The sequence below is a fragment of the Lingula anatina genome, chromosome 3, assembly GCF_051362555.1.
Source record: "Lingula anatina isolate TDL-2025a chromosome 3, LinAna3.0, whole genome shotgun sequence".
Taxonomy (NCBI): domain Eukaryota; kingdom Metazoa; phylum Brachiopoda; class Lingulata; order Lingulida; family Lingulidae; genus Lingula; species Lingula anatina.
The window spans coordinates 33,619,668-33,636,709 of record NC_141769.1 but is presented as its reverse complement, the minus strand read 5'-3'; the positions used below and the strand labels follow the sequence as shown (position 1 = coordinate 33,636,709).

At 36.9% G+C, this 17,042-nt stretch overlaps 1 protein-coding gene across 1 annotated transcript in view; it reads left to right on the top strand.

Moving 5' to 3' along the window:
* LOC106175158 (laminin subunit gamma-1) overlaps nt 1-17,042 on the top strand; it is a 47,239-nt gene that overhangs the window by 19,299 nt on the left and 10,898 nt on the right. The window contains exons 2-9 of the mRNA XM_087009717.1: nt 2,294-2,595; nt 4,148-4,278; nt 11,210-11,382; nt 13,067-13,255; nt 14,686-14,803; nt 15,199-15,306; nt 16,137-16,273; nt 16,765-16,887. Coding sequence (XP_086865843.1) covers nt 2,294-2,595; nt 4,148-4,278; nt 11,210-11,382; nt 13,067-13,255; nt 14,686-14,803; nt 15,199-15,306; nt 16,137-16,273; nt 16,765-16,887 — 1,281 coding nt within the window. The remainder of the gene's footprint in view (nt 1-2,293; nt 2,596-4,147; nt 4,279-11,209; nt 11,383-13,066; nt 13,256-14,685; nt 14,804-15,198; nt 15,307-16,136; nt 16,274-16,764; nt 16,888-17,042) is intronic.

Genomic DNA, 17,042 nt, shown 5'->3' with positions numbered 1-17,042 from the left:
CTACATTTAGTTCTGCCCTGCTTTTGTTCATTTGTTAAAGTTTTATGAGTTATTTTAAGGGAGGTATAATGCCCAGTCACTTGTATGCATTTCTCTGGCTCACATATTATCATGCTTCTAAACCATTGGCTTATAAAGACGGGCAGGCGAGGTGTTGAGGAAAAAAAACCTTGGCTTGTATCCTTCCTTTAGACTTGCTGTCTATTTCTGACCAGCTGTACCACAACTTTAGCATACAGAATGATGGCATGGCTCCTGTTAGCAAGTAGCTTTGTCTGTATGCTGTACCTTGAGGATAATATAAGAAAATTTTACCTGGCTTTCTTCTGTCATTATCAACCACATGTATCAATATAAGATAACTTGCTGGCAAATCTGTAAAATTTTAAGAATTTGGTGAACTTCTTCAGTTTCATACCCTTTATTTTATGCTGTTTGAAGTGCTAATACATTGTTATATCTCAATTCTCTTTTCACACATATAATTAACCCTTACCTTTTTGGCAAAACATATCCTAATGAAATTTTTAATTTACCACCAAATCTGGAAAAATTGATAAAAATTGTGAAGTTATTCAGTTTTATGCCTTCCATAATATTGGGAATTCTTTGAAATCCTCTTCAAATGGCTACTTTAACATTATTTGAGACCCGGCATGTTTTTTTTTCTATTTATCTCATAAATTTCATGGAAAACTATAGCAATGGGTGTTGGGGTCAGTCATGTGCACTTCACTAGCAGGCTAATGTTGTTCTTCTTAGGGTCAGTATTTTTCTTCATATTTTAATTCAGTACAAAATGAAGAGAGTAGAAAGTGCCTATTAAGTTGTGACCCTGCCCTGTACAAAGTAGTCGACCATCTGGCTAATGGCTGCCATGTGATTCTAATCTCTGCTACATTAGGTTGGGAGCTGGCTCCCTTCAACACTGGTTTACTTCTGGTGTCAGGGAGAGCGAACTTGACAGTGACTGGGAGAGGGAGGGGATGGGGGGGGGAGAAGGGGGTGGAATCCTAAATATTGATTATTTGCATTTGTATGTAATATTGATTTACTAGTACACAGAGAATAAAATGATCTTCTTAATACATTCTAATTTTATCAGCCTTTGTTTCTTCTGTGAACAAGTAACTTCATACTTTTGACAGGCAATTTAATGTTTTCGTTCAATTTGACAGCAGGTTGATCATAAAGTTAGCAAGATGTGAGTTGAAGTCGGTGTAAACTGTGTATTTTTATTGGTAACTTGTGACCTCCACATCTGTGGCGCACTGTGCTGTCACCCTGGCGGCATACTGCTTTGTTGTCACTGATTATAATTGACAGTTACAACAAAATGGCAGGGTCACACTCTGTATCTGAGGAGGATGAAAAAGTGAAGATGTCCGTTGAAGTAATTCTTATCTTATCTATGGAATTCTTCTATTGCAAAGACAGTGGGAAGGTTTTCTGTACATGCTTTGGATTTAATTTAAGTGGGTCTGTGTAATAAAGTGTGAACAGTTTTTAGTGTTTTTTTTCTGGGTTTTGAAATGTCAACATTTCTCTGTTGTATGTGAATGTGTCAGCTACTAAACATGGTAAAGATTTATGGCAAATACATGTCAATTATATATGGCTGCAAACTAACTTGTTTTTACAGTCTCTTGTACAAATTAGAAAAAATGTTCAAGTTTCAGCTGGAATGTATTTCCATAGAACTAAGTTGTCTCTGCTGAGGTTTGGTTCACTTCACTTTGCAGAATGGCAGTCCCTCTAGATATGCCAATGCTTCCTATGTTACTGTCATAAATGCAACAGTTCATTGATGGTTAATAGCTGCTGAAAGATAAAAAAATCTGGTTCGTTAAAAAAAGGAAAGACCTGTGAACTTCATCAATATGTGGGACAAGTTTGGTTGTGTTATCTTCAACTAATATGATGTGATTATCATCATTATCAAAATATTGTCATAAATTATTTACTTTTGCTTGATTTATGATAAAAAAGTGAAAATCAGTTGTAAATCACACAATGTAACAGTTGTTTTATATGTGAATGCCTGCTGGATATAGCTTAGGTTTTTTTTTTTCATTTGGACAGAGTAAGTTTCTAGTATTTAGTTTGGATGTAGGTCACATGTTATCCTCAGATAATCAACTTTACTATTATGTATGAAAGATGTGGCCTGCATTGTAATGATCAGTTCAACCAGTGGGTAAAACCTGTGCCTGTGTTTACAATACATAGAAATGTAATTTCCCAAGTGCAAAATTAAATACTTAAATGAATTTTTCTGTTTCCTTTTTTTCAGGAAAATCATATGATATCACATACGTGAGATTAAAATTCCATTCCCCAAGGCCAGAGAGTTTCACCATTTACAAACGAACATCGCAGGATGGTCGCTTTCTTCCCTATCAGTATTACAGTGCCTCGTGTGAACAGACATATCGCAAACGCAGGCGGGAAATCATTACACGAGCAGACGAGACTAAGGCAATATGTACGGAAGAATACAGCGATATCTCTCCTCTGACAGGAGGAAACGTGGCTTTCAGTACTCTTGAGGGACGACCGAGTGCCACAAGTTTTGATTCTAGCCCAGTGCTGCAAGTAAGTGATAGGTTATGTTGGTGCATTCTGCCAGCATTTTATGGCTTGGAGAGGAGAAAGTATGGAGAAAAACTGTACAGATCTTTGTTCAGGATGCTGCCAAAAATGAAATGTGCATGGTTGAAAGTTTTCAGGCTTATGCCTGATTTCATGATTTTCAGTCTTCAATTTGATTTTTTTTAGCATATGGTCTAAATGTGGTGAGAAATTTCAAGCTATGTTCTCAGGATTTTCAGTTTTTACAACTGTCACCATGATTTAATCACTTTGAAGTACCTGTTAATTTTTGAGATGTACAAAATGGGCTGTTTGAGAAAAAATTTAGGAGGTTTTTCCCCCCTACTAAAGTGCCAGTTATAATGAACTCTTTAAGTCGAAGAAAAAAATGAATGCTAGTCACGGAATTGCTCCCCACTTCAGCGCTTCCTTAAATAGTTGTAATGGTTGTCAGTACTCTTAAGTCGGTTGTCTGCCAGATAATTTAGAACCTCTCAGCGACACAGAAACCACTGAGCTGCCACAAACTTGTTAATAACATGATAATATGACCACATATATTTAAACATCAGACAATCTGTATCCCCACTTCAGAGCAACGTATCCTGAGAACTCTGCTAGAATTCATTTTCTGTCCATATGAGGAATCACTCTCTACTCAGTCTTTAAAACTATATTGAAGTTGCATCACTTTATTTATGGTGCACAGGTAGAGTGAGGTCGCATTTTGTTTATTGTTTATTACAGTTAAAATTTTTTAATCAATAACTGAGGCAAAAGTCCCCATGATCATTATGTCCAAGATGATCTGCATTCCAAGTCTTGAACCCCTGCCTAAAAAAGAAAAGTAAAAAAAAAATTGACTGAATTTAATTTCAGTTTGTGTCAAAAGCTCAGTATTGTGAGCATGCCTGGGTCATTTATTATATGCCTAATTCAAGGGGCGTTTGAGGTGAATGACTGTACAGGCATCATAAAACTTCCTAATGGGGTGAAATTTTCACTGCTGAATGAGAGGCATAAAACACAAAGCATGGAAAAGTAACGGGAAGGTCTTTTTTCATTTTAACAGCTTTTTGTTCAAACTTCAGCCTTTTAACCCAGTGTGATTGGCAGGTTTTATTAAACAGTCCCTTGACAAGATCTGCACTTTAAAATTCCCTCTATAATCTTCATCCCATTTAAGATAATAATTTATTATAAGACCATATAATCAGAGCAACCATATAGCTGTGTTACTGAATGATAATGACTGGCCTAGTAAAAGTATATGGCCTCCAGATAACACACTGTCATATGGGTGTCAAATGTTTGGGAGAAAAAAGTGATGGAAACCAAGATATGTGCAATAAATTTCCTCCATAAACTGAAAGTAAGATAGAACTTTTTTTATTTATTTTATTTAATGTCCCCTGAAGTAATAAATTATCTCGATGTTTACTGCTTTCATGAAATCTTTATTTCAGCCATTTCTAGAAACACTGTTTAATAGTAGGCCCTATCAATATTTTATTTAAGACTCTTATAAACATGTTGATAAAATCTTCCATTGTAGGAATGGGTGACAGCTACGGACATCATGATTACTTTGAACAGACTGAACACTTTTGGAGACGAAGTGTTCGGAGACTCTAAGGTTCTCAAATCCTACTTCTATGCCATCTCTGATTTTGCTGTTGGTGGAAGGTAAGTGTATGCCAAAAAAGGGGCTTAAAGACTACCGTCTCTTGTTATCACATTTTCATATGTCTGAAATTGATATATATATGTAATACAAGACAAGTATTGTTTGGGCAGAGCTGGGTAACAGCCATGTCCAGTGCCCTCAGGGCATCTGTCGGACAATGGTCAGAGAAGAAAAAAAGGTTGTAGTACATATTTCATGGTCTGGTCAGTGAAGACAAAACGGCTGGATGGTGTGATCCTGTGACCGCTGCAGGCAGTCTTGGGCAGTGTCCAGGGTAGCCGGACCACATTACTGGACCACTACAGAGAACTTTTGAAGTTTTAAAAAAATGATGAATCACAGAACAAATATCTCTGGTTGAGGGTTGTTGTTTTGTTCCTTTTGATAAGATCTCATTGATAAGTTGACCACAGGTTCATACACATAGTGACCCCAGGGCAGATTTAAAGAAATAATAGAAATAAATTTTATATGTATCTGTGACACTGACCATCTGAGGATAACACACACAGTTTGGAAAAACAGAGATCACATGTTGTTCAGCGGGGATGATAGCCATACAGTGTGGCTCTGTTTGTTGGGGTTTCTCCTATTGTTACAGTTCCAAGGCCAGTTTTTAAAAGTTTTTTCCACTGTTACAGGTTGTTGTTACAGGTGCTCTATTGTAACCCAGTCCCCAGGAGATCTTCTCTGTTGATAACATCCTTTGAAAAAACACATCATCAACTTGGTGTTTATCACTAGAAAAGTTTTATTACCTCAACTCGGTAGTGTTTGGATATGATTCTTTCAGTGTTTAAAATGTTAAGGAATGTATTGTGTATTATTCAAGACTGAATGATATGTGGAAGTATATCCAGTTACGTTGTACAGGGGCTGACTTCCCCTGCCCCATCTCTTCGTTGCATCAATTATGATACGAAGAAGCTCATGATTATATGAGTATGTTGGCAACAGGAGGATGAGTGATAGTCTGTTAACCAGTGATTTCATTTAACAAGAGTCTCCATGGATTAAGTGCCCACAAGCTAGGACGACTTAACTCACTGTGAGGGGGGGGCGTAAGTTTCTGTATACACTGTCCTGGCACTGAGAGGTCAGCCATTGTAATCAGCCACACTGTGATCAGCCACAGTTACCTGACATTGAGAGGATTTCTGTCCTCTGTTTACAGCAATTTCTGTCCTCTGTTTACAGCGATTTCTGTCCTCTGTTTACAGCAATTTCTGTCCTCTGTTTACAGCAATTTCTGTCCTCTGTTTACAGCGATTTCTGTCCTCTATTTACAGGCACTGGGAAGTGTTTGAACAGGAAACAAGTGAAAAACTTGATGGGCTTTGTTAGACTGAAATATTGCAACTCCCACTTCAGTATTATATCAAGGGTTTCCATGTCAGCTGAAGAGTTTCTCTCTGTCACAGATCAGGCTAAAGTGCCACGGAATGCTTTTGTAGCTGAGAGACTGATTGGAGACTGCAGTTATTGGAGACTTATGATGAAATGGGAGGGAAATCATTGGGGGGGGGGGGGGGGGGGGGGGGGGGGGGATTTGGGAGATCCCACTTTGATTGAGTTCTCATACATGAAACATATTTTTCTTTAAAAAAATTCTCCTGAATTGTAATGAACTCTTGAAGAGGTGCTTGAGACACTGAAGTGCAGCAAGATTTCATTCACCTGTCCCTAGGTTTTATTTTCTTGAGAAAAACTCATTTCATTTGCTACAAATATATAGCTAGTTTAAGGGAGGAAATGAGACATTCTTTATTTTGGTTGGAGAAAATTGCATATAAGAATGCAGAAGATGCTGATTGTTCACTTTTTGTTTATGTTTATTTACAGACGTAAACAAAATCTTGCCTAGGATTGACATTTATTTTGTCATGAAATTACTTATAGTTATCAAACAGAGCAAACATTTCATTCCTGTCATTACAACAAATTTCTGTAAATGTATAAAAACTTACTAAATACCGTGTAACCTGAAAACAGATCTATCTGAACTAATAGCAAACTTCAATAAATAAAAAGACTTTGACATTCAGTACATCACTCCACCAAAAAGAAGAGATGATTTCAATAACAGCAGTGTAATAAATCTGTGTAAAGCAGTTTGTTCAGAAGCCAGTAACTATGTCAGGTATGTGGGTAGTGTTCTCTGCCAGGTAGCCAGTGTCTCTGGGGTTAATGATGTGAGACCTGCCTTGTAAAGGTCTGTTAACTCAGAATAGGGCCAATGACAGGACTGAGATGATCTGGGCTGACAACGTCTGACAACACTCTTAATGGTGGGGGTTTACAACAGGAAGGGACGTCATATTTTTCACTTTGTGTGTGTGTGTGTGTGTGTGTGTGTGTGTGTGTGTGTGTGTGTTTTCAACCTTATTAAAAGAGATAAAAATACAGACTAGTTTGATTAATGAACTACATATATTTTAAGTAAGTCATAATGTCTGAAAATTTCTGAAAATTTCCCTTTTTTATTGTAAAAAAGATAAGGTTCTTGGTATCTGTATATAAAAATGGGGGAACTGCAGAAGAGGCAAGGGCAAAGATGGATGACTTTCCTCCATTATCATCTTCTTTGTTTCCATCTTTGTAACTGTTCAAGCAGACAGAAGTTGCAGGGGGGGGGGGGGGGGGGGGCTGCAGTGTGAAATTGAATGAACTCCAACCAGCACCAGATTGTTGTGTGGCTTTTGAGAAAAGCAAAGATATTTTTCTTCTTGTCCCTTTGTCTGGGAACTTTTAGCATAGACCCCTCTTCAGTTTGCTGGAAAATCAACAAGTTCATTTTATACACAGTTCCTCTGTGAGGCCATAATTTTAGTTCTCTTTTTTTTATGGTTTGTTGTTCATATTTAATGTTGCGTAAGTTTACCCCAGTCAAAATGCCCACCAGGTAGACAAATGTCTTTGTAGATGAATCCTTTCATGTTGTGGATTTTGCTATGAATGAAACCCAGATAACACTACAGCCTTTCTCTAACCTTGGAACAAAATGGGGGTAAAATTATAGGCCAGGATGTGTGCAGTTTTGTATTTCTACCATTCAGTAGTGTACTACAGTAGGATTTCTAGAGACTTGATTCATCTTCTCCACATTGTACTGACATACTGTACATACCAGAACAATGGCCGGACATTCTTTTCTGGCAGTTAACATGTATACATATCCATGACAGGGGGCTCATGGTGGAAGACAGGGGTAAAGTTATGTAGTCAGGACTAAAGGGACTGGAAGGAAATCCCTCTCTGAAGCAGGATATTATATTTGGCAAGGAAGTAGCTTATACACATACACATAAAAATATAAAGAAAGAAAGAAATATATAATATGTGAAGAGAGAAAAAAAAAGATAAATGAATAATTATAAATAATTAGTAGATAAATGTAGTAATATTTGTAAGTATGACAGAAATGTTTTCTCAGTTGTTTTTAAAAAGAGGAAGAAAATAGTTCGGGATTTTGAAAATTTACCAATAAAAATTGAAATAGAAATGAAAATTCTAGGTCAGAATTTAGTAGAAATAAACTGTGTGTAATGTCAGTCTCATGACACTTTTGAACTGGTAGCTTTTGAAATGTCCAAAAAAAAAAAGCTTAGCAGGTGTTGCTTGAACTAACCATGTTTATCTGATGGGGATAACAACCAGTTTTATTCCAGAAAATAACACTGGGTGGACAGTAATATACACCTTTCATCCAGATAATGGTCATACAAAAAAGGTTTCAGTAAAAAACTGGACCATATGGGTTGTTGTAAAGCTTTGATGTAAGTAGAAAGTGGTGTTGGGCCACTTTGATGGGTCAGCAGTTCACTGGAAATTGCAGCAAATAACAGGGCAGAAGGTGACTGTAAAATATCAACATGGACTCCAACACAGATGATAGGGGTCTTTACTGAGCAGTGTTGGTTTTCTTCAGATGTAAAGATGGATTTTTTTAGACTCTTTGCATTGGAAATGGAAGTGAGAATTGTTGTGTAATAATTAGAGATAAATAATTAATTAAATAATTTCACATTTCTTTATTAAGTTATAATTAGATGTATAGACTAAGTTCACATGTAATCAACATTATGTCATCTCCCTCTTTCTTGTGTTTACAGACATTGTCTCTGCCAGAGGTAATGCAGTCCAGACTAGTACTTTTACTACAGTACTGTAACACTTAATACATGGTTGAAGATTAGTTCTGTTGAAATGCAAATGTATTCGCCTCTGTTCCATATCTTGCAGTTATAGGTGCAATCCAATGTGAAATGGATTTTTAGTGTGTCTTGTAATGGTATTTGCTCCATGTTGTAGAAGTAGATGGTATCTGGTTATAACCTTACCATTAGACAGGAGGTAATCTGCCCTGTGAAGACAAACATACCTTTTATGTTTTCATAGTTTTGTTTTCTTATAGACCCACATAAAAAGAACACAAACTGTTTTACAGTTACTCTAGGTCTCCTGGATTGTTTATTTGCTGTGTTGTTGAAGCATGAAGTTTCCCTGTGCTGTAGTAACTAGAGCAGCATTGTTGTGAAACTCACTTCCAAGATTGATGTAATGAACAAGAAAAAACTGGGTTTGTGTTGTAGCTGGAGTCGTGTTTTGAGAACTGGAAACCTGTTGGAGTACAAAAAGTTTGAAATCGATATAATGAGAGAGAAATAGGAAGTTCTAAATTATATTATGAGTCATTGTTAATAAAATAATGCACTTTTGGGAAAATTGAGTTTCCATAAGCAAGGCAATAATTATGAAGTACAGTGACATGTAAAATGGCTTTATTAAGGGATGGGAAGAAAAAATGGCTAGAGTTTCATCTTGAAGATAAGTTGTGGTCATTGTGGTTGTTGAGATGGTCAGTGATTGTGGACAGTGAAGGTCAGTACAGATCCCAGTCCAGTAATTAAGTGGGTGGGGTTACTCTATGGTCTGCTTGTATCATAGCTGTGCTGCTTCAAGATGTGATAATTACCCATTGTGAACACTGTGGTCTCTACCTATATAATCATGGCCTGAAAATAATGAACTGCTGCAGACTTGATTATGATAGAAATTATAGCTAGATTCAGGCTGAAATGTTATACAATACCAGGTCCATCACTTTTATAACAGGTGTTGAGGAAAAATTATACTCGTGATCAGGCCATACATATAACTAGGAGGAAGAACTGTTCATGTCAGTTATGTAATACAGGCAGTTCCAAACCATGTCTATTACAAGGCAGAGTTGAGAGGATGACAAGTAAAATGTGATGATTGAGAAGATGGACAAGATAGCTGTATATCCCTGGGGGAAGGAGTGTAAATAGAGCAGTGTGGGCAGTAGACTGATTATCATGGTCGTTTAGGGAGAAATGATACCCTACATAAATAGGTGCAAGCATTCATGTTCAAGTGACTGGTGGCTTAGTATTGTGTTCTTACAGACAAATCTTCATTATTTGGTATAATATTTTTACTATTATGTCAGGGTTATCTGTTTCTTTCAGATGAGGGAATGTGTTGACACAATATCTGAATTACACATTGTTTCTTTTTCCATTTTTCTTTCAGTTACAGTGCAAATTACTTGCTTCAAATTTCATTACAAATGATGACCAAGGAATCTGTGTGTCCTAAACCTACATTGATGCAAAAGTTTCCTTTTGAAAATTAAAATGTTTTTAATATAAAATGTGACTGGTTTTGAAATGGGGCACCATGTGTCAGGTCAGCCATGTGCCCTGTTAACTTCCCCATCAATGAAAACAATAAATCTTCCCTTAAATATGCCATCAAATGTTTTGACTTGAGTGATTGTGAACCTTTGGTTCAGGAGAAGAGGGTCAAGCTCCCACTCAGGGAGTGTAGAAAAATACATTTATCAACAATTTATCAGCTCTTTTGCAAAATATTTCAAGCACTCAAATTTTACCAGCATGTTTTTTTTGTCAATACTTATCACTTACAGTGATTAAAAAAAACTCTCCTTTAAATTATACTACACATGTTTTACAAGCATGGTATCATTTTGAGAAATGTGATGAATTGATTTTGTTTGAATTTAGAGAGAAATTACCATACACCCGTAACAATCTCACACATTGACATTACCCCTACTCCAGTGAACGAGTAGAAGGAATGCATGTTGTTATTCCCCAGAACCAACAAATGGCCCTGAATACACTGCGTCACTCTGCCATATGGGAGACCATCTGGGTTGCTAGGGTACCACATAAATATATGTGAACTTCTGGTCAGTTTGGAATGCCAATGGGTGACCTGGAGTTAAGTTTTGTTTCTGCCCACCAAGTGTTCCTTAGAACGAAAAAGATCATGGATGCTTGTGTTCACCTCTGTGAGGTTGGTGGTGATGGGTTACAGATTGTCCATCTTTTTTGCACCACTTACAAATCAACATGTCTGAAAGATTTCAAGATGCTACAAAACTTGATCATGGTAGTTGTTCATCAACTTTGTCTTACACATTACACGGGTCTAAATGTTATACATTTTATATCCTGATAGGTCTGCCCTTGTAATATCTGATATATGCATATTTTGGGGTTTAAACAGTCTGAGATCAAGATTTGATAACTTGGAGCTGTGTTTTCAGTTTTTAGTATTGGTATCATTAGTAAGGGGTATACTTTATGTATAATTGGAAAGACCACATCACACATGTATAGCATACAAAGTGTACAAGTATCTGATCAGACCGTGATCTTATAATTTCTGTCCATAGGAACCCAATATAAAGGGACATAGCTAGCCGAAACATAGTGTGCTAGTGGCACTTATTGCATATTAGATTAACATTATATTGCCAGAACTAGTAATAAGGGGATTGAATGAGATGCTATGTTCTTTAGATGAGCTAAATTTCTTGGGACTGAGCCTTATGTTTTCATGAGATAGTATGATAATATTTGTTTTCTTATCTTCCAGGTGTAAGTGTAACGGTCATGCCAGTAAGTGTGTGCCTAGTAACGGAGCAGGCGAGGTCCCCGTGTGTTTGTGTGAGCACAATACAGCGGGCTCAGACTGCGAGGAGTGTGCCTCTGGGTTCCATGATGCTCCCTGGGGGAGAGCCACCGCCGATGATGCCAGGGAATGCAAAAGTAAGATAAACAGATTTAAACTTAAAAATTAAGTAAGGTTCTACAGTTTCATTGAGAGATGTGATTTCATTTTAGAGAACTAGAAAATGTTTTGTATGTAGATTTTGGGCTGACGGTGTATCAGTGAACTTTGTATGCAATTGTACTGAAATTTATAGGTACTTGATTTCCTTTTAGAAATATAATATACCCCCAGTTTTCAGGTTGTAGGTAACAAGATGGAAATTTTGTTATGACATACCCTACAAAAAACTTTCATACATTCATAGTATCTACCACAATGAAAATCTCAACATCATGACAAAACACAATCACTATTTGTCACCTCTACCACATTCTGAACACTGTCAATGTGCCATTGATGTCTAGGTTTCAAATACTGTTTATTTCCCGTTCAGTTAACATCTTCCCTTTGTGTATGAGTCACTTAAACAGTGTAATCCTATCTTTAATTGTTAGGATTGTAGCAAAACTGAAGGTCTTATCATTCCTGAAAGTTTATACCACGAGTAAACTGTCCTATTTCTTACACATTTATTCACATATATCTGCCAAATCTGAGCACAAATAGTCCTTTTATAGATTTATTTAATTAATTCTTAACAAATGAATGGATACTTAAGAAAGCACAATCAGTGTCAATGGTTCAGTATCTAGTGGAATACTGTTATTTGCCCTGTATGGATTTGATATTTACTCTGTATGGAGGCCAAGATCAGGTAAACAATACCAATGTTTTATGACACGCCAATTAAAGCTGTAGTGCTATTGGTGTCTCCATAGAAAATACATGTTAAATAGCAATTAGTAAGCACAGGGCCAGGAGACTGTATTATAGAGGGTTAGTTTGATCCTATGTGAGCCACACACAGTGGAGAGAGTGGCTGGTCCTGCTATGTGGAGTAAAATGGCCCAGTAAAGGAGGCTTTTATGGTCATTGATAAGAGCCTTGAAAGAGGTTTTCAAACACTTCCAGAAAGGAGTGTCTATTGACAATTCATCTATCAAGACAACTTGACAGCCTTTTCTTTGCCAAGAACTTGGATAATGAGACTTATATCGTGTTAATCCATGTTCCTTATTATGTTTGGTGAAATGTGGTCCTTTTGAGTGGATATCTCTATGTAAGTTCTTAAAACAGTAATTTGTGAGCTGACCTTGAAGAGGGGTAGGTTTATTAACAGTGGTGAGTGTTAGCAGATTGGGTGTAGCAGTGTAACATCGTCCATCATGAACATTGTTATTGCATTACTGATGCTGTATTTGTATCAATCTGTTCATGCTTACTGGTACTGGGACGGAGGGAGATGGCAGCGTAAGTACTCTCTTCTTGGTCTCGATGGAAAAGGGCACTTGTTGTCAAGTGTTTTAGCATAGAAATGCATCCACTAAGTGCATACATTGCAAGCAGTTTCTGTTGGTTTTAGAGACTTGGATCACAGAGTTTAATATACCAAAACCTTGTTTTACTGTTTTGAAAATATATGCAGTCTGCTAACTATGATGTGATTTGACAACTGATTACATATTCATGTTTGTAAGATTTTATATAACTTCAAAAAGCTTTGTTGATACTTTGAAAAAGCCAAATTTAATGGTGAATATTTGATATTTGACCAAAAGGTTTTTTAACATTAGTTTTATAAAGTATTGATTTTACTGTCACTGTAATTTTTCTTCCTAGGATGTGAATGCAACGGGAAATCAAACCGCTGTTATTTTGACCGTGACCTGTACGAGAGGACCGGGAGAGGCGGCCATTGCACAGACTGTCAGGACAACACCGCGGGACCCCACTGTGAACGCTGCAAGGAGAACTACTTCCGCAGAACAGACCAGGACAGATGTGAGGCTTGCCAGTGCAGTGAAATAGGTCAGCAGATCCCACTGATGTGAAATAGCTGTAACAGTTTTAAGGTGTTCTGGGTATTTAACCCCCCCCCCCTCCAAACCCCATTATATCTCCTTCCTTGCAATTCCTATGAACCATTATGAATTACACGTCTTTTATTTCTTAGGAATTTTAACTCTGATTACTCTATTATTGATTTGCTATATACTTTTCTACAACTTTTAAAATGATGATAAATTAAGACAGAAAATTAATGAAAGCAGCAGGAAGATATCAAGTAAGGATGAAAACACTGATGTGTTCTCTCACTTAAGTGGCACTTAACGGTGCATTTAGAAATCCCACAGATCTGAAAGATGAAAAAAGAATTAAAAAAAGAAGAAAAAAAACACCACAACAAATTTGCCAAGACAGACTGTGAATTGGCAGCATTAATGACCTGAGAGTCTACTGATAAAAAGATCCAATAGCAGTTAACACTGTGGCACACCTATACTTGATACAGTGTTGTAATAGATAGACCTCATTTCTAGTTATGTCACTGTTATCACATGGTGACAATGATGCTGTTGCTCAGTCACTGGACATCAAAGACTGTCAGTTGTGTCAGACAATAGACACAGGCATCTCTTCTGCCTTTAGCCTATTAAAGTCCATATATACCCATTACAGACCATATATAATTATGTACCTATGAAAGACTATACACCTATCACTAACCATATATACCAATGTGAATGAGCAGAAGACTAAAGCATGCCAATGAAGATACACTGGGTGGGATTTGTGATTGTTTAGGTCAATGAAACTGGGTCATAAAAGGGAAATTGATCTCTCCTTAGAGTTCTTTTTGCTTGGTGCACATAGCTGAATTTTATGACCTGTGTCTGTTTATTCTGTGGTTTTAGAAACACAGTTAAAGACCCTTAACCTTGACTTGATTGTGCCAAAATTATAGTCACTTCATAGCAGATGGAGAGTTTATTTCCCCCTCCCAGTACAGGAGTCTCTTGTATGGTTGCAAATCAGAATTTCTGTTGGTTTGGACTGAAATGTCCATGTTTATAGGATGCCCAAAACTGACACCATATTTGTGATGGGTAGAAATAATCTGTCTAATAAGATTTTATTGAAGGTGTGCCATTTTTTGTTCACATGAATGAAATATGAAATTAGTAATGATATGAGCTAAGATCTGCCACAAGTCCACACTATTAGTAGCAGTGGTATAAACCAGAAATAATTGCAGAAGGATCAATTTTTCCTTTGAAAGTGTAAATAAACGGTAAGGACATTTGTTGTCTCAGTTTAAATACACAGCATCTTACTGGACTGATTTCCCAGCCAAATTTTAGCCATTTTGGTAAAACAGTATCAGTAATGGAAATGTACATGCATAAAACCACTACCTCCTCTCTTTCTCTCTATGTCTTCTCTCTCTTCTCCTTTAGGCTCTGAGAGTCTCCAGTGTTCTATAGATGGCAGGTGTCGCTGTAAACCAGGTGTGGGTGGGGATAAATGCGACAGGTGTCTGCCCAACTACTACGACTTCAGCAACTTTGGCTGCAGGTAAGAAAAGACACCTCCCTATCTTCACATCCATAAGTGTTTGATCTTTGGAGGGTTTTGTTAAGACTTTTGCCTTATTTTGACTTTCATTTAATGTCATAATGTGATCCTGAATAGAATACTGAGGACAGTATTGTGAAAGAATATTCAAGTACTTAATTTTAAAAGAATCACAAGTAAATATGAAAATTTTATAAGTATATTATATTTGTACTTGTCTGTGAAAATTTCAGCGCACACACATTTTCCCCAGGCCATTCTTTGGTGTAATTCCTGGACCACGCTAGTGTGTAATACTATGTAACACAGTCAATACAGCCCTGTGACCACCACACTGTGTTAATGTATATAAATTCAATGATAAAGACAATATCTCTCTCTTCTTCTTTCTACAGACAGTGTCAGTGTCTAGAGGCAGGTAGTTTAGACAACAGACCCATGTGTACTCCTGATACAGGAATGTGTACATGTAAAGAAACTGTGGAGGGACAAAACTGTGACAGGTAAACTGGAGATATAAACGCACATGCGTACGCATGCACAACTAGAACAAACATTTCTTATATTTAATGATATAATAATAATTCAAACATTGATCATGTTTAACTAAAAAATTCATTATTCTTATTTCTTTTAGGAGCTCAAAACAATTAATCAAATTTATTTTAAATATTGTGATATGAAATCAACAACTGTAGGCTTTTACTCTGATTCAATATCAAGATGTAACAGTAGTAGTTATAATCGGCCATGTGGTCATCAGAGATACCCATTGTTATTTCTCGCCACTCTGTAGTTATGTTATCACAAGTGTACTGTGGAATAGATCAGAGGAATTAACTAATCTCATACAATACACGCTGATGGCCAGTTTTACTGATATCAGTCTGACACCCTGCAAGGTCGAGAACTAAGGGATTTTTGTGCTATTTGTCTAATATGCTCTACAAATATCTCTTCTCAGGTAGTAATTTGTATAGAGTATGTGTTTACCAAATATGACTATTATTTCTATCAATGTGCCAAGCAGTTGCTGCCCTCTGGTGATCAATGTGTTAGCCAGGTGCTGCCCTCTGGTGATTAATGTGTTAGCCAGTTGCTGCCCTCTGGTGATCAGCTTTTCTAAAACAAAGTTAAAAGATACAAGACCTGTTAATCATACACCGATGAAACTTTTCCATCTTTTGCCGGATTTCCGACTTTTGCAGGGTCATTTGGGTCATTCTTAGGAATTGTGTAAATCCTATGAATCATGTAAATCCTACTTTTTCAGTGAGGACTGTTCTAATGCCTGTTCATAAATTCATGGTTCCTCTCTATTGTTCTCCCCCAGGTGTAAGCCAGGCTATTATAACCTTCAGGAGGCTAACCCCCTGGGCTGCATTAGCTGCTTCTGCTATGGTCATTCCTCTGTTTGTTCAAGTGCCAGACAGTTTACAAAATATGAGATCACTTCAGACTTTGAAAATGGTAAGTTATGATGGAAAATATGAATAGTGTATTCGTTGCTGTTTCATATTTGGCACTTCCTGTGCTGATAAAGGGGGGGGGGGGGGGGGTTAGAAGGATGGGACTACCCATGAGAAAGTACATTAGTATGGATGATCTTTTGTTATTCATAATCACTAAAATTATCTCCAAAAACATATTAATAGACATTTTGTATTTTTACAGTATATAAAGTTGTATTCATACAGTATATTGTCTATAAGTCTGTTTCAAAAACGCAGTGGCCCTTGCTAATTTCTTTATATTCCAGCACAGTGGTTGCTGCAGCTTTGATGGGTTTATTACAATTAACTATGTAACATGCATGTGGTATATAAGATCAAAATATACATGTACAGATTAGGTCAAAGCACTGAGAGTTCAAAATATTCAGTACCTAGGAGTCTTTTACCTTACCAATTAAACTGAAATTCTAGTTTCCTCAACTTACCATGCCTTGTGTTTTGTTTTAGATAAAGACTTCTGGGAAGGCAAGGACAAAGATGGACTTGATGTTCCCATACAGTACAATGCCATCCTAGAAGACATCAGTATTTCTTCATTAGATAACCAGGCACAGTATTTCAGTGCACCATGTGAGGATTAGCTTGTCTTTCTGTATTTGTGTCTGTTACCTATAATATATTTGACAAGAAATATAGAGTTTTCTAATCATCAGCTCTAGGATCAGTCAAGCTGGGCTGCATCCTAGTTTCCACAACTGACTCTGACTTGTTTTTGTTTTAAATAA